Consider the following 17,937-nt stretch of genomic DNA (forward strand, 5'->3'; position numbering starts at 1 on the left):
GGACAGGGAGAGGTGCTGCCTTACAGAGGCTGCCGGGGAAGCTTTGCTGATATTTGGCAGACGGCTGAAGCAACTGAGATGTTCAAGTCATGTGAGTATCTGTTAATGAATGAAAGAATGTTTCAGGCTGGAAAAATAGAAAAGGAAGGAAAATAAAGGCTGTTAGAGAAGGTTAAGTAAATTACAGTCAATGCAATTAATAAAATACTATACAGATCTTAAGAATGACCATCTTGGGACTTCCCTGGTGGTCCAGTGGTTTAAAATCTGCCTTCCAATCAGAAGATGCAGGTTTGATCCCTGATCATGGAACTAAGATGTCACATACTGTGGAGCAACTAAGCCAGTGAACTGCAACAAAGAACTCGCATGCCACAGCTAAGACCCAAAGCAGACAAGTAAAGAAAGACAGAAGGGAGGGGGGAAGGAAGGAAGGGAAAGAGAGAAAGAGAAAAATATTAAAGAAAGAGATAAGAAAGGAAGGAAGGAAAAGAAAATATTCTCTGTGAATAAACAAGATATTCTAGCATCTTCTTTTGGGCTCCTAATTGATGGGGAATTTCAAGCCAGCTAAGGCTCTAGGGCTTGACATTCACTTGCTGGCTGACGGCGGCCTTGAAAACAAAGTGAAAATGTTTCCATTTCCCCATTCCAATCTGCGCACCACCATCTGCTGTGCTGATTCCCAGGGTGGCTGCCTCGGTCGGGACAGAATACGAATGGCCCAGGAAACCAGAGATTCATCGATGCTAAAGCAAGATGGACTTGCAGACTATCAGAAAGAGGAAGCTTCTTGAAAGAGGCCACTGAACTGGTTTCATGGACCAACGCTTTGATCTCAACATGTGTGGAAAAAATACTGCACATTGTCTCAAAGACTTCTCCCTTTGAGAGAAGTTTCTTGATCTTCACTTCTTCCTGCTTCACCCTCACTCCACCAGCAGACAGAGTGATCTTCTTTAAGTGCAAACATGACCCATCACTCCAAATCCTTAACTGGCTCTAAACTGCTTTTAGGATAACAGTCAGTTCCCTGGCATGGCCGCTGAGGCCCTGTCTCTTGGGCAGTGCCCACTTTATGCTGCTCTTTCCCTTGCCTGCTATGTTCCAGCCCTGTGACTGTCTTTTACCTTCCCAGATGTGGCACATTCCTTCCCAACTCGGATCTCTTCTGTACTATTTTTTAAATTGTTTTTAATTCAAGGATAACTGCTTTACAATATCGTGTTGGTTTCTGCCATATCAACATACTATTTTTATACTAGGCATCTATCTAGCAATCTGATCAGCTCCCACTTACCCTTCATATGGTGTAAACCTCATTACCCCAGGATACCCTCCTTGGTCTCATGCCCCACACCAGGCTGGGTGAATGAAGGGGGCTCACACAGCAACACCTACCCCAGCACTTCCCCACCAGAGCACACAACTCAATTAGGGTTAAGCAATTATCAGGCAGTTATTTGCTCCACATTTGTTTTCCCCATTGGACAGACCCAGTCAGTCTTGGCACAGTGTTGGCCTGCATGACCTACCTTAAACTTTCTTTCTTCAGTACTATTATCACCCTGGGATGTCTGTGGGTTAATAAAATGTGTGGAATAAGAGAAAGTGGAGGATGCATATTTCAGCAGCTTTGGCTGTAAAGGGGACGAGAGAGCTAGGGTGAAGGACACAGTGGGGTTGTTGTAGTCTGCTTGCACTGGGTAACAAAATACCATAGACTGAGGGGCTCAAATCACAGAAACTGCTTCTCACAGTTCTGGAAGCTGGAAGTCCAAGACCAGGGTGCCAGTGTGGTTGGTTTCTGGTGAGAGCTCCTCCTTTCTGCCTTGTCGATGGCTACCTTCTTTCTGTATCCTCACTGGTGGGGAGAGCGAAAGAGAGAGAACAAGCTCTCTGGTGTCTCTTCTTGTATGGGCACTTACAACCATCATCAGGACTTCATCTCCAACCATTGTATTAGGCACATTAGAGATTCAACATACAAATTTGGGAGGAACACAATTCAGTTCATAGCAGCAGTTAAGCGAAGGCTTTATGGCAAAGAGTCCAGATCTGGCTTAAGTGCTGATGGTAGATGCTAGCAGAGAGGAGAAGGATGAAGCTTTAGGAGAGAAGAGGGCAGAGGAGAAAAGGGCTCTGTTTAGGAGGGCACTGCTCCCACTGTGACACAGAAGAGGGGCAAAGAGGACAGCTCCACATGATCTCTTCCAAGTAGTGGCAATGAGCTAAGGGAGTTCTTGAGTAATGGCTTCTCATTTCCTTTTTGAAGCAACATGCAAGGGTGTCTGCTGAGGGGCTGGCAGGGTCTGCAGATCACCGAGAAGGTTTGAAGTAGATTCTTTTTCTTTTTAAGAACCTTAACACCAGCTTAAAAAAATATATATTTATTTATTTGGTTGTGCCAAGTCTTAGCTGTGGCACATAAACTCTTAATCACAACATGTGGGATCTAGTTCCCTGACCAGGGATTGAACCTGAGCCTCCTGCCCTGGGAGCCTGGAATCTTAGCCACTGGACCACCAGGGAAGTCCCCTGAAATTGATTCTGTAGAGAATAATGGAGCTGACTCCCCACACACCACCATGGAGTTTTGATGGATCAGGAGAGTTTGCTCACCTTGAATGTTTGGAGGCGCCCAGTGCTTGTGCTATGAGATGTTTCTCCATGTCGCTCAGCATCCAGTGTGAAGCAGAGAAGGACATTTCCTGAAAAGTGGCTGCTATCAGTGTCAAGACAGTAGGACTCAGAGAGGTTAATGATAAGTGTTTGCCCACCGTCACACGGCTGGTTAGTGGTAAAGCCAGGAGTAAATTCTGTAACTTTTTGGTTCCAAAGTCTTTCATACACCATGTCATGTGCTTTGTTTCTGGAAGATAAATTTTGAAAGAAAAAAGCTGCTCAATAAAGATTCTGATGCAGTTAAACAGGCTTAGATAGTGAACATGTGGCCATAACTAGAGCTATCCTTTCAGGAAACTAGAAGCACTTGCCTTGTCTCTTTTGCTTCCTGTTGACTGAAGCCGAAATTATTTTTCCTTCCATAAATAGAGGTGCAAATGTCCCCTGGGAGAGAGGGTCCAAGGGATCACTCCAAAGTATGTCTACTGCATTTTGAAAACCTGATAGCATCTTGTCAACACCCTGGCCAGAGCAATCACCAGCATAGCTAAAGTTGCATCTGTTTTACCAGGCTCTCTAATTCCTGTAAATGACCCATGAAGCTGCTGAGGGACCTCTGCCTGGCTGGGGTCAGGGCAGACAGAGAAGTCAGGAGAAGGGTTCTAGACTGCAGAGTCCCTGAGAGGAGGACTCGAAATGGGGCTGTCTCATGCTTTGCCAAGTAACTAGTGATAATCATGACCATTTAATGAGCATCTACCAGCTTCTGGTATTTTACTTGGGAGGGAGGAGAAGAAACTTGCAAACAGAGGCAAGATAGAGGCAGAGAGCAGAGGGCAAGTCCCTTGGGACTTGGGGAGATGACAGGGTTAGAAAGATAGCCAGTCTTTGAACTGCAGTAACTCAGTTTACCACTTGCTATTATTATAAGAATAATACATATTCTTTGGAGAAAGATTGAAAACCATAAAAAAATAGAAAGAAAATATTTCTGCGAATCAGAGAAATGCTGTTAGGACTTTAGAATGCAGTATCTTCAAGTTTTGAACATGAATTTTTTTTTTATATATAAGATGGGATAATATGCTTTTTCACTTACTAATACTATGTAAACATTTTCCCACATTTTATTAAGTTCTCAATTAAACAATAACATGTTTAATGCCTGCACAGTGCTCCAGAAGAGCAGGAATGAAAGCACCAAATGCCTAACTGGCCTGGGGTCAAATTCCAGCTCTGCCCTTTCCTGACCGTATGTCAAAACCCCTCCACCCAATGAAGAGAATAACAGACCCTCCTCTTAGGTATGCTGGGACAATCATATGAGAAATGGAATTGAAAGCCCTTACCACAGTGCTGCATACATGCAAACTATTATCATTTCTGAAATGTACCGATTTCCTATCCTCCAACATTTGGGTTTTTCAGGTTTTCACTATCACAAATAAGAGGCAAGGAACACTATTACATATAGATCTTTGTGGTCCTCCATAATTACGTCTTAATGTGAAATTACTGCATCAAAAGGTATGCAGAGTGTATGTGCATTTGATACACATTGTCAAACTATTCTTCAAGAGATGTGTGTTGATTTATAGTTAATTCGATGGCCCCTTGGAAGAGGTGGCTATGAAATCAGGAACCGATGATGAGTTATAAGTAGGGAAGCAAGAAGCAATCGGCATTTGTAGACTGAGCCCAGCACATAATACCTGCCAAATCCTGGGCAGGCCTGCTGGCCTCTCTTCTTCTACCTTGAATCAGGTCCAGGGTCTGCCATAGGAGGGAACCTGAGAGAACGTGATGGGCACTGAATGGCCCTAGACTGAAGGAGAGGTTAGACGGAAGAGATTAGAAGACAGTGGCAAAATCCTTATCAGATCAATAAAAACAAATCCCATGATTTTCTTCTTTGGATTACTTTATTGTTATTAATTACCACATTTTTAGACACTACTTCCAAGTTGTAATTAACTCATATTAACAGCATATGTATAGAATTTTGTGGGATATTGAATATGTTGAATTTTTACACTGTGGTGATCCTTTATTCTGAGATTATGTCCTTGTTACTTTTTTTCTTTTTAAAGTTCTTTTAAAATTGAAATAATGGTAATGGTGGTAGGGTATTTTAAAGTCTTTTAATTGGCAAATAAAAGTTGGCCACCTTTACTGGTCTTCTAATTTTAGTCTTACATTTTATCGGTACCTGGAATCCATATATCTGGAAGCTAATGTCCAAGTGACACATAAGCTAGTCTTGAAACTTTCATTTGTCCAACCAGTATTCAGTGAGTGGATGCTGTGTGCAAGATGAACAGAAATCTCTGGGTCACACATTAGTATAACACCATGAAGCTGCAACACCATTGTCTCTGGGGATGACAGGCTGTAAACGACAGAAAGCTGGGGGAACATGGGAATCACAGTGTATCACAGGGTCCCCGAGTCTTAATACTTACAGGAATGGTATACCTCATTGGAGTCCCTGGGGAAATAAAATTCACTACGACAAACACCTCCTCAGAGCTGCACAATACATATTTCAGAAATTAAAAGGACAAAATTATACTGAATCTAGGACAAAAGTAGAGGTTAAATAACCCAGACACCAAGATTTAACCTTGTAAGTGGAAATTAGCTGTAGGCTTTTTTTATTAAGCAATTATTTGGTTAAGGACACCCAAAGAAAGGAAAACTGATGCCTAAATTTCATAATACAACTACATGGAGAGCTAAAGTAAACTCTTTAATATCCACAAAAACCTTAAATAAAAAGAATCACAAAACAAAATATCATTAGTCACATTTAGGTTATACTGGGACAACACAAATCAACCAAGTTGTAAATTCTACACAGACATAGAGTACGGCAGGTATAAGTGAACTGGGAGATTATGCTGTATGAATATATTTATATGAGCAAGCGCTCTTTAGTATCCTAAATTTACCGAGTTAAAATTGAAAAATATAAATATTTTTGTTGTTTGAGCCAGAGAAATCTTTAGATTTGAGACACTTAAATCACAGAAAATCTTTGAAACTATTCTTCCCAAACACTTTCTCTGGGGCTGGAGGCAGAATAGTTCTGGAAAGAAAATCTATAAACATTCTGGAGAATTTTCTGAGTGTTGACATGAGACATGCTTTTGGAAGGCCTTAATGGTTTGTCACTTTTAAGGGTAGTCAGTAGTCTTTTGAGGGTATGTGTCACAACATAAATTATTCATTGGAATTCCAGCAAATATCCAAGCAATTAGGAGGGACATAGACATGGCAGCTTTTTCTTTTTTTCCAAAGGATGATGATAATTCTCTCAACCAAAATGGCTAAACTCCAACACCCTGCCAGAGTTTGCATTCAAAAGGAAAAACCCAAACAAGCCTCACCCAAACCTTCCCATCACCTGCTTCAAAGAGATTATTGTCAAGCATCGACAGGACTGAATTCATTTAATATGAATAAACAAGTGACATGAACTTACAGCAGTGAGCATTTACGACCAGCACATTGCTTTCTGTTGGCTTTGACATGGAGATCATTCTCTGGATGAAAAACATGTCATCAATTCAGTGAATTAACTTCGGTCACTAATCATCTGGTTAGGTTCCAATTATATATATCCAGGCTTGGATAATTTAAATTGAAATTTAATTTACAGTTTTTAAATGACAATATGTAATTTAAGTTGCAAATAAATCATAGAAGGATCATTAGATTATGAACCATGAATGACACTACCTTTATCTTTTAAGGGCATTATTTACACTGAAAACAGTGTTTCCGAAAGCAGAATGCTCTATTCTATTAACTCAGACACTGTGACAAGAAATTTTGATATATGTATGTATATATGTCGCATTTTACAGATGCACACACTTTTTAAAAACATACTTTTTTAAAAGACAGGGGAGTATTTTTCAGGCACCAATCTTGCAAAAATTCTCACAGTTTTAAAAAAAATGTTAAATTCAAGTACGTCAATAAATGAAAAACAGCAAAGTAATTACAGCTAAAATTGTCAATGTTGAACTAACAATTATAAATTATAATGATTTCAGGTTCTTAGTAAAACCATCGGAGTGGAAAAGGTGGAATTTCAAGTCAAATCCCATCACAAGAAACTTGATTGCAATAAAAAGCTGATCATAAAGAAATGGTTTTCAAGGTCTGGTCAGACATTAGAAGTGTTTCTCATTCTCATTGCCACAACATTTACGATTTTAAATAATTTGTAGCAATGAGTATTTTCCTAAAAGCAATTATTCAAAAGTTCTTTCTCATACAACTGCTGCTGCTGCTGCTAAGTCGCTTCAGTCGTGTCCCACTCTGTGCGATCCCATAGACGGCAGCCCGCCAGGCTCCCCCGTCCCTGGGATTCTCCAGGCAAGAACACCGGAGTGGGTTGCCATTTCCTTCTCCAACGCATGAAAGTGAAAAGTGAAAGTGAAGTCGCTCAGTTGTGTCTGACTCTTGGCGACCCCATGGACTGCAGCTTACCAAGCTCCTCCGTCCATGGGGTTTTCCAAGCAAGAGTACTGGAGTGGGGTGCCATTGCCTTCTCTGTCTCAAACAACAGTCACTTCCAAAAATGATAATAATCCAACCCTTGATTTTGTGACACAGTGTAAGGTGTGGTAATAGAAACCTTGATTCTAGGTAACCAGAAAAATAGAAACACAGATTATAACAGAAACCAATTTCTTTACTTTTTTTACATTGAAAAAGAATGCACTGGCAGACAATAACTACATCTACAAATTTGACTAGTTTGTGTACTAGCAGCCTGTTCTGAATTTATTTTGAGCCAAATACACAATAATAGAGAGAGGTGCACAGCACAGTGTCAACTGAAGATGTTTACTTTATAATTTAAATATATTAGTTACCTGCTATAACACAACTCACAAGTGGTCATGAACTCATTAAGGATAAAAATACTTTACTCATGAATCTCTAGCACTTAGAACATACCAGGCACATACTAAATGTGAACTGAGGGACTTTTAGGAACATTTTTCCTCATGTAAGTTCCTCTTTTCCCTGAGTCTGAGATAATTTATGGACCATGATGAAACAAAGAAGTTACAAAAATAAAAAGGCAATCATATAAGAGCATGATTAACAATTCCTTTCTCTAAAACTATTCTCTGAGTTCTTTTTTTTTGTTGTTGTTGTTGTTTATTTATTTATTTTTTTTCCTAATTTTATTTTATTTTTAAACTTTACATAGCTGTATTAGTTTTGCCAAATATCAAAATGAATCCGCCACAGGTATACATGTGTTCCCCATCCCGAACCCTCCTCCCTCCTCCCTCCCCATACCATCCCTCTGGGCCGTCCCAGTGCACCAGCCCCAAGCATCAAGCATCGTGCATCGAACCTGGACTGGCAACTCGTTTCCTACATGATATTTTACATGTTTCATTGCCATTCTCCCAAGATTTGGGAGATTTGGAAGATTTGGGAGAATGGCAATGAAATATTCTCTGAGTTCTAATGAAGGACAATAGTGGTCCCTGCTATGGAAATTATTCCCTGTGAGTTGTACTGAGACTATGGACATGAACCTACAAGAAAGTGGGGGGTGGAGAGTGGGGTGCACTGAATAATTAAAAGTCGGGTTGTTTTTCTCCAAAGCAATCAACTATGTGATCAAGTCAAGCCTTTTTTTTGCTTGTTTCCTCTCAAATAGGATATATTTGTAGAACGAAACAATAAGGTTTCAGGGAATTGAATTACCTGTTTGAGATTTACTGGGACCTATTTAGAACAATAATGTTGAGTGACCTAATTAGGATTCAATGGGCTTAAATGATTCAGTATTTAAAAAAAAAGATATACTCCAAAGAATTAACTGAGTAATCAATTTGCTGAAGTTCTGCATTTAGACTATATTGATAAAACAGTTTTAGTGTCAAGAATAACTTTAGAAATATTTCTCTGGAGAAATTATTCTAATTATGATTATGTTTTCATTTTTAAAAAATAGTTAATTGATTATTTTGGCATAATAATCTATACTTTGGGTGGGGAAAACCAGTCATGGCAATAATTTCCTTAATTAGTTCAATCAGTTCCATACTGAACCAATAACTTCATGAAGGAATTGCTTATATGACTTAGTATTACAGAGAACTATGAAAAAATCATTTTTGGAATATTATATTTAATATAAAAGAGTTGACTATAAGAGGACTAATAGGAATATAAATGAAAGTTTTAGATTTATAACCAATGTGTATAATATTTAGTTGACAGTGTCTAATCATTCATAATTATGGTTAAGAGGAATACTGGAAATCTAAGTAAACATATCTATCAGATAAGCAGTGGGATGTAAGGAGCATGACTAATCTGGAGACAGGGCATGGCATAGGCATTTTGAAATAAATGGTCATAAGGGTTTTTTTAAAGTGTTGAATATCAATCAACAGTAGCATTTAAGGGACTGTGAATTATTCACCATTTGAAAAATTACTATGTTTACTAAGTTTCTGTAAACTTTCCAGAGTAAGTTGTAAATTATTCCTTATTTACAAATCAAAGGCTTATGATTGGCTTAAGTATTTTTGTTAAGCCAAATAAGGTAATTTGTGATTTTCTACAGTTTTTAAAAAGTCTCATTTCCTGATTACTAACACGTGCAACCCAACTTGATTAAAAATGCATGCATATTATAGTTCATATCCATTTTCTCCCAAGCAGAAATTACAGGGCATTCAGGTATAATCCTTAGAATTTATCACTCTAACATTCTCCTATGCTAATTTCACTATAAAAACATTTTAGGAAATGAGTATTTATTTTTAGCATTTTTATGAGATTAACAATAATTTTCCATATACTCTAGAGCTGCATTGTGCAATATGGTAGCCATTAGCCACATTTGGCTATTGAAACACTTGAAATGTGACTATTGCAACTCAAAGAACTGAATTTCTACTTTCAATTAATTTTAAAGTTAAGAACTTATAGTTGTTTTAGTTATTAGAGAAATTTTAAGTATGTTTAGACAACTTAGGTTAATGAATCTACTTTTTCTTCGGCAAAATTTATGAAATTGCAATAAATCAAGTATTGCTGATGAACACCCAATGTCCAAATTAAGGTGAACTTAAAATTTAAAAAACCAACCAGATTTTAAAGACTTTAACATAAAAAGCATAAAATTCTATTAACAATTTTATATTGATTGCTTAAGTACTTTGCATTATATTTCTCCTGGACAGCACTGATCTGGGACCCCATGAAATTTGCTAGCTTCTGAAAGTCATGTTTTAAGTTTTTTATTATTTTACTAAAAAATTCTCATTATGAAAAAGAAATTAGAGTTAGAATTCGTCTAGTAAAAAGTGACCTAATTGCCCTCTCTACACTACCTCCCTTCTCCGAACTGCAGAGCCCTTGCTAGCACCAACAGCACAATGCAAAAATGATAGGCAGTGAAATATGCAGAAATCGTGTATGATAGCACTGATGAGTGTGCAATCAAATCAAACTGCTCACACACTACAAAGTCTATCTTTTCTTGCTCCCAATTGTCTTCAGACCTATGTGTCCCTAATTCCAAAATTAACCTTCAAACTTCCTCCCAAGTTCCGCTGTACTATGGCTTCTGGTATAGAATAATGAACGTTGACTTTACTGAGCAATGTGCTTGATCATGTATTAATACTAGATTCTGTCCAGGCCCGAGAACTTTCATCCTTTAGAGTGGAGAGCTTCCTCTGGGAGAAGGGTTCAAATCCCAGAAGTTTGAACACTGCCACCCGGTACTTCTTGGACATGATGTTGTAGAGAATAGGGTTGATGGCGGCACTGAGGTAGAAGAGGACGAAAGAGACGAGGTTGCAGTATTGGCTGATCTGCGCGATCTCCACAGAGCCAGGCTCGAAGGATTTGGAAAATAAATATCGTCCTACGTGGAAGGGCAGCCAGCAGAGGATGAAAGCAAAAACCACTACAGCTGAAAAGACAATGAGAAAGAGAACGTCAGTTCAGGATATGTCATAGCAAACCACAATCTCTTTTGAAGACATGGACTTGTTTTGATTATGTGTGGTATGACAATTGACTTCAGAAAAATATCATGTTTTGCTCTTCCCCATTCCTATATTTTAACCAAGATTGACTCTGTTTGGACCAACAGTTCAACCATTTTCACTAAGCTTTCCAATCATTTCTATTTAACAACTACTTTAGTAATTTTGTGCTTGAGTTGACATGTTGACTCTAGTAACTTGACAATCTAGTCTCAATAGTCCACTATTATATATGTGTTAGATCAAACCTATATGAGATAATGTGGTTGTATGCAGCCACAGTTATGTATCAGAGTTTCCCTGGGCACAGATTCCTTGGATATAATACAAACTAACTAAATTAAAATCTCTAGAAAGGAGACCAGGACACCTGTTCTCTTTTTTTCTTTTTTGAAGTTTCATAAAAGATTGAATATGCAGTCAGGATTGAGAACCATAGAGATGAATGAGACTTTTCCACCTAAAATAGACATAAGTAAGGAATAAAAGGCCATAAAACCAACTAACATTAATGATCATCCATCCAAGTTTTAATCTTGCCCATGTAAGGTAGCTTTTTTTTTAAGACCTTTGCATTTCTAGGTTAAGTTTTTAAAATTCAGAAATCAGAGGAAAAATAACAGAAAAAAAATATTCTGGTCCTTGTACCACTTTAGGGAATCACTAAGTGATTGATTCCCTTCCAGTTGTCAAGGCAAAACAAAATTAGCATTGGTGTTGAGACACCAGTGAGGATAATTAACAGTTCAAAAATAAAATTAGAGGAAATTATTAAATGTACTCTCAAAACTAAGTTGCATAGCAGCAACTGACTGCCCCAGCATCAACATGAATTTAGAGTCCCTTGAGGAGCACCAGCAGATTTCAATCTAGTCATATTATGAGAATCACTGGTCTTAAAAACAAACAAACAAACAAACAAACCTGACATTCTTTGGATAAACTCTTTCACTTTAATATACAGGATTTCAGGAATTGTAAAATTACAATGCAAAATCATCCTGGAATGACTTCTAAGAAGCACTAAATATGCAAATAAGTACAAAATGTTGACTACAATGTCCAAATAATAAAATGTAAAGATTCTGGTTTTGAAAAAAGCAAGTAGAATTAAAATTTCACTTGGCTGTGAACACACTTTGTATTACTTGTAGCAAACACATGTAGTTACAGAAGCTGAATTTATGGAATAACTAGTCCATACACACTCCAGTGTGGCACTGCATCCAGATGTTTTCTGAAGGCTCACTTGGGGAGAGATAGTAAGTCCTACCAGCTTCCACCCCGTCTCCTTTTCTCATGTTGGAAGCCTGCCTATCCTAGTTTATCTAGCCTTTCCTACTTGGAGAGAAAGGTAAGTATGAAAACAGAGATCCCAGTACTTCCTTCCAAAGCTATATAAACAGCATCAGGATAAACAGAATTGAGGCAATTATCTGAAAAAAAAAAAAAAAAAACAAGTCAGAAAGCAAATCACAATGTTGAAAGAAAAATCAATCTTCTCTGATAGAATTATCCAAATGATCCCATCTTTGGTTAAATTTACCAATGAATGCTTTCTAGAGTCAATGCCTGATTTTTTCACTCCCAGTACCTGCTTTTCTTAATGCAACTTAGTTATTTATCTCCATATTGAGGCAGGAAGCTTAACATCAACTTTAATGCTTTAAGACCACAATAGATTATTTAATGAAAGATCTCAGTTTTGACACGAAGTTTCTAGGCTAATACGCACTACATTTTAGAGAAATACAAAGATGGGACATTTTTCCATGAAAGACAGAAGGAGAGACCAGAAATGAGACATACACACAGAGAAAGAAACCAAAGGAGAAAGTCAAGGGGCGAGAGGAGGGAAGGAGAAAGGACAGAGGAAAACAGAGATATATAGACAGAGAAAAAAATGGGAAACAAAAAAATACAATGACACACGACAGAGAAACTAGAGACCAAAGAGAGGGCTCAAGACCAACACTGGAGAGAATAATTGAGACATTTATAGGGCAACATATACTTCAAGAAACAGGAGAGAGAGGGAGACTCAGGGAGAAGGGGAAGATTCCGGGAGAGGAGAGCTCGAGGGCGCACTGAGACCCACCCAGCATCTTCACGGTCTGTTTGTGGTTCTGGTCTCTGAGCGAGGCGCCCACCGCCGCCTCGCCGCGTCTCCTCCTCCACAACTTCCTGCCGATGAGGCTGTAGAGCACAGTGAGGCAGAAAACAGGCAGGAAGAAGAAGACGCTGGACACCCACACCATGACTGTGAGCAGTCCGGAGCGCACGGCGAACTCGGTCGCTCGGCACTCGTTGGTGTCCCGAGGGTCGGTGCCGTTCTCATGCTCCACTCCGACCAGCACGAAGATGGGCCCGGCGCTGCAGAAAGCCACGGCCCAGATGACCAGGATGACGAGCTTCACCCGGCCCTTGGTGATCACCACCTTGGCCCGCAGCGGGAAGCAGATGGCGAAGTAGCGCTCGACGCTCAGCGCGGTGATGGTGAGCACCGTAGCGTAGGTGCAGCTCTCGCTGACAAACTGGAAGAGTTTGCAGAGCAGGTCGCCCAAGTTCCAGGGCCGGTAATGCCAGAGGCGCACGAGGTCGAGGGGCATGCAGAGGAAGATGAGTAAGTCGGAGAAGGCCATGCTGGACAGGTAGAGGTTGGTGGTGGTACGCAGCTCGCGGAAACGCGACACCACCAGCATTGTGAGCAGGTTGCCCGCGATGCCCACCACGAAGAGCGCCACGCAGGTGGCTGTGACGCCCGCCAGCAGCGGCGCGGGGAAGAGGGGTGGCAGCTCGTCAGTCAGCGAGTCATTGTCGGGGAGAGCGTCCCAAGCCAGGTCCGGCAGCGTGAGGTTGGGCCCCGGCTCCTCGCTCCGCGTCGCATTCCACATGCTGCCGGTTCTGCTTAACCGGTTCAGGGACGCGACTGCGCTGAGAGGCTGGATCCTGCTGGTCCGGGAGAAGGTCTCCTTAGTTAGGCGCAAAAGAGTGCGAGGGAGGAGCGCGCGCGGGCTCTCAGGGAGGATGCTTGGAAAGGAAAGAGAGAGGAGAGGCAGTAGCTGAGCGAGAAGGTGAGATTGAGAGCCTGAGGCGGGGAGGAGGGCGAGAGATGGAGGCAGGAAGAGACACACACACACACACACACACACACACACACACACACAGGTGGTGAGATGGACAGAGTGACCCACAGCCCTGGCACCTCTCGTTTACCCCTTTCTCTCCCCCAAAGACCCTCTCTCCCAACCCAGCCTCCAGCAAGCCTCCACACAAGTACCTGTCACTGGGGTAGCTTCTCCAACTCTGCTTCCCTTTTGCGTTCAGGCTCCAGCTGCATCTCGCATTTCCCAAAGCGCTGCGAAGCGGAGACCCAGCACTGCGAAGCTGGAGCGCGCGGGAGCGCTCCCCTACTAGCCTTGGGCGCTGCGTGCCCAGTGTGGCCCCAAAGGCAGATCACACCCGAGGATGGGGGCGGGGATAGTGGGGAGAACACCTTCCGTTCTCAGGACCTGCCTCTACAAGGGTTAGAGTTGGCTACAAACCTGGTGTCGAAAACTGAGAGTGCACAACTGAGCTTGGGAAAGGGAGGTAGGGAGTGTTCCGACGGGAGAGGAGACCTTGCGCACCTGGGAAGAGCCTCACACAGTCCTAGAACCTACCATCGTCTTCGCGAGGAGAAGCAGGCTTAGAGAGGTGCGACCACTTGTCCAAGGTCGCACAGCGAGCGGGGGACTCAGGTACTAGATTTGAATATCCCATCTGGTGGACTTCTGAGAACGAAGGAGCAAGATGTGTGAATAAATTGTGAATTCCAGCCCTTTGTGCAGTCTCCCAACTGGGCGGTGGTAGGGCATATGCTGTGTAGGAGATTACTTTTGCTGCAGCAAACCTCGGAGGAGGAGGGAAAGCTAAGGGGCGTGCTAGCATGGCAGAGGTAGGGGGAGCTGGTAAAGGGGGCGTAGCAGAGGCTGTAAGGTTGGTACGTTGAGGGTGATCAGTAAACATTTTCTGACTTGGATAAGAAAGATCAGCCTTTAGGTAAATCATCAACCTTTTTGCTTCACATTGTGAAAACCACTGAGAATGGATGTCAAGAGTGTTGGGGACAAAGTTGTAGCTCAATACATAAATATAGGCAGCAGCGTTGCTGTTATTGCTATTGAGGGGTAGGAGCTGCGCTCCGTGGGTATGGGTCAGAGGCTGCCTCTACGCTCTCCAGGTGACTGTCTCTGGACGCAGTCACTGTGTCCTCTGCTCGGAGCCAGGAATCCGCAAACTAAGGAGCGAAATTGGAGGCTGCTCTCTTATTCACTAACCCGCCGGGCCTCTTCCGGCGGGCCAACCTGGGGGCAGCTCACAAGCGTGTTCAGCACCGCGGCCAGCGACCGGCTCCTCCTACCTCGCGGCACTGCTCACCCCGCGGAGGCCTGCCGGCTCTCACCTTTTTCACTTTTGGCCTCAGGGCCTCAGTCCAGCTCCACGAGGGAGTCGGGAGATTCCTCCCCAAAACAGACTCATATTAAATGGCTTCACTGACCGCGCCTACTCACACTCATTTACCCGTGGCCTAAATTGACTTTGTATGAGAGACAGCTTTCCTGAAGCATTTTAGTGACTTTGCATATGCCTTTGACAGATGATTTATATTACCTCTACTGACTAAATCATTAATGCTTTAAAGTCCACAAAAATTTAAGGCTGGATGTATGCATATGTGCATGAAAGATTCCACACACAGAGACTGGAAGTTTAGTACAGGCAACTTACTGGAAAATGCTGTATAGGTTACTACTGCTGTGTTACAGATGTTGGAGCAAAGATCTATTACACTTATTATTTTAGGAAAAGATGAGGGACTGCCTAATAGTCCCAGTGGTTAAGAATCTGCTTGCCAATGCAGGGGATTCGGGTTCAATCCCTGGTCTGGAAACTAGGATCCCACATGCCAGGGGGCAGTTACTGAAGTCCCTGCCCTCAATAGCCCATGCTCTGCAACAAGAGAAGCCATCAAAATGAGAAGCCCTCACACAGCAACTACATTTGACTTTAACACTTCCCACCCTACATTATCGGGTTTTCCATATGGCACTAGTGGTAAAGAACCCATCTGCCAATGCATCAGGTTAAGAGACGTGGGTTCCATCCCTGGGTTGGAAAGATCTCCTGCAGGAGAGCATGGCTGCCCACTCCAGTATCCTTGCCTGGAGAACCTCATGGACAGAAGAGCCTGGCTGGGTTACAGTTCATGAGGTCACAAAGAGTTGGACATTACTGAAGTGACTTAGCATGCACTCTACATTATCAGTAGTCTTCTGTGTGCAGACAAATCTCTAGGGGGAGAAAACAGTGGGATAAATAAAAATACCACAGGAGGCTATAGCCTAAGAATAAGAATCAGGAAAAGATTGTGGGGACGTATTTCTAATCTACTGAGTGTGAAAGCAATAGCTAATAAATAGGTGAAATTTTTCTTAAAAATCCATTATAACAAAAATTTGGCATGTTGGCAAAATAGCCAGATTTTTAACTGCATTCAATTATTTTCTAAAATAAAGACAAATCTGTATTGTGTGATGAAGAAAAAAAAAACAGGGGATAGTATTGAAATTGATTCATTCATTTACAACACATAATATTATTAAAATATATAAAACTTTCTATTAGTAGGTGTCAGGTACTGGGAATGACCAAAAAAAAAAAAAAGTCAGAAAGGTCCTGTATTTATAACCTTACATTACGGAGAGAAAAGTACAGTTAAACAAGCAATTCCAGTACAGTTTGATATGTGCATTTAAAGAGGCATGTACAATGAGCTCTGCTGAAGTATGGAGAAACAATGAACTTCATAGAGGTTTTAGGGAAGACTTCTCAGAGGAAGTACCACCTGAGCTGGATCTTCAAAGTTGAGTTCCAATAGGTGAAGCAGAGTATGCTAAACTGTTCAGATAGGTACAAAACCACACTGGAGCATAAAAACCCAGCATACCTTATCCTTTGAGGAGTATTATTACGGATTCATAGATTTTCATATATTCAGTGAGGAGCAGTCCAAATTACAGTATTTTTTTTTCTTTATGATGCTTAAATTATCCTATCTTTGGCTAATGAGATCCCTTTCAAGCTGGCTCCAGGGTCTCTGACATGACTTGCTTAGATTTTGAAAACTTCCTTGCCAAAATGTGTGTAACAGTAAAACACCACTTGTAAAACTTAGTGTGTAAGTTCCCTACTCTAGACCTGGGAGCAGCTATTTCTCCAAGAATTCCTGGTACCTTATAGTGGGGAATGGCATTTAAAAACTTAAGTTTGGGCAGTAGGGATGGTTATTGCTCCTATAATATTATGGCCTAGACCCTGTCTATCAACAGAGCTAGGATAAATGTTTTTTGAAAGTGTCATGAGATGATGATAATACATTAGATATCAGATGCACTCTTAGCAAGTGATCATAATTAACATCACCAGTGTGATGCTCTGTAAAAGACACAAAGTCCCTTACATGGTATTCCAGCTAGGAATGTACAATCTCAAACTAATCACAAGGAAACATCAGACAGACTCAAAATGAGGAATATTCTATTTTTAAAATTCTTTTCCAAACTGTCAACATTATATATGACAAAGAAAGACTGGGAAAATGTTCCAGACAAAAGAAAACCAAAGAGATGTAACGGCTAACTGGAATTTCTATCCTAGACTGGACCCTAAACTGGAGGATAAAAACTTCTATAAAGGACAATATTGGGTTAAGTGACAAACTTAGAATATGGATGATAGACTAGATAGAAGTATTGAGTCAATGTTAAGTTTACTGGGATTGATAACTATGTGAAAGGAAATATTCTTAAAATATACTTAACCATGACCTATGCTTATGTTTCAGATATGTGTAGATAAACAGAGAATTTCCTAAGTGGCTCAGTGGTAAAGAATCCATCTGCCAAGTGGAAGACTTGGATTTGATCCCTGGGTTGGGAAGTTCCCCTGGAGGAGGAAATGGCAGCCCACTCCAGTATTCTTGCCTGGGAAATCTCATGGACAGTGGAGCCTGGTGGGCTGCAGTTCAAGGGGTTGCAAAGAGTCAGATACAACTTAGCAACTAAACAGCAGCAGCAGATAAACAGAGGCAATGATAAAGCTGCTGCTGCTGCTAAGTCACATCAATCGTGTCCGACTGTGCGACCCCATAGATGGCAGCCCACCAGGCTCCCTTGTCCCTGGGATTCTCCAGGCAAGAACACTGGAGTGGGTTACCATTTCCTTC

General features: G+C 41.2%; 1 protein-coding gene across 5 annotated transcripts; it reads right to left on the minus strand.

Moving 5' to 3' along the window:
- Positions 1 to 10,280: 10,280 nt before the first annotated feature.
- GHSR (growth hormone secretagogue receptor) lies at positions 10,281 to 17,655 on the minus strand. Of its 5 annotated transcripts, none has more exons than XM_086394612.1 (3): positions 14,333 to 17,655; positions 12,769 to 13,700; positions 10,281 to 10,594 (listed from the first exon to the last, which is right to left on the minus strand). In XM_086394612.1, the coding sequence occupies exons 2-3, from the start codon at positions 13,562 to 13,564 to the stop codon at positions 10,290 to 10,292; spliced, it is 1,101 nt and encodes a 366-aa protein (XP_086250738.1). In that variant the 5' UTR covers positions 13,565 to 13,700; positions 14,333 to 17,655; the 3' UTR covers positions 10,281 to 10,289. The 5 variants fall into 5 exon arrangements, with proteins under 5 accessions (XP_086250738.1, XP_086250744.1, XP_086250764.1 ...); XM_086394618.1 differs by having other exon boundaries at positions 12,769 to 13,619; positions 14,333 to 14,446; XM_086394638.1 differs by lacking the exon at positions 14,333 to 17,655 and adding an exon at positions 13,951 to 14,119.
- Between the last annotated feature and the right edge of the window lie 282 nt (positions 17,656 to 17,937).

The sequence above is a fragment of the Bos grunniens genome, chromosome 1, assembly GCF_055505025.1.
Source record: "Bos grunniens cultivar Pamir isolate PY7600 chromosome 1, Bosgru_T2T1.0, whole genome shotgun sequence".
Lineage (NCBI taxonomy): Eukaryota > Metazoa > Chordata > Mammalia > Artiodactyla > Bovidae > Bos > Bos grunniens.

Bases quoted from the DNA above. Each gene is read 5' to 3' on its own strand.
- GHSR (XM_086394612.1), bottom strand. From the start codon at position 13,564: ATGTGGAATGCGACGCGGAGCGAGGAGCCGGGGCCCAACCTCACGCTG. The intron at 10,595-12,768 runs GTGGGTCTCAGT...TTGTCTTTTCAG, and splicing joins ACAGACCGTGAAGATGCTGG to CTGTAGTGGTTTTTGCTTTC.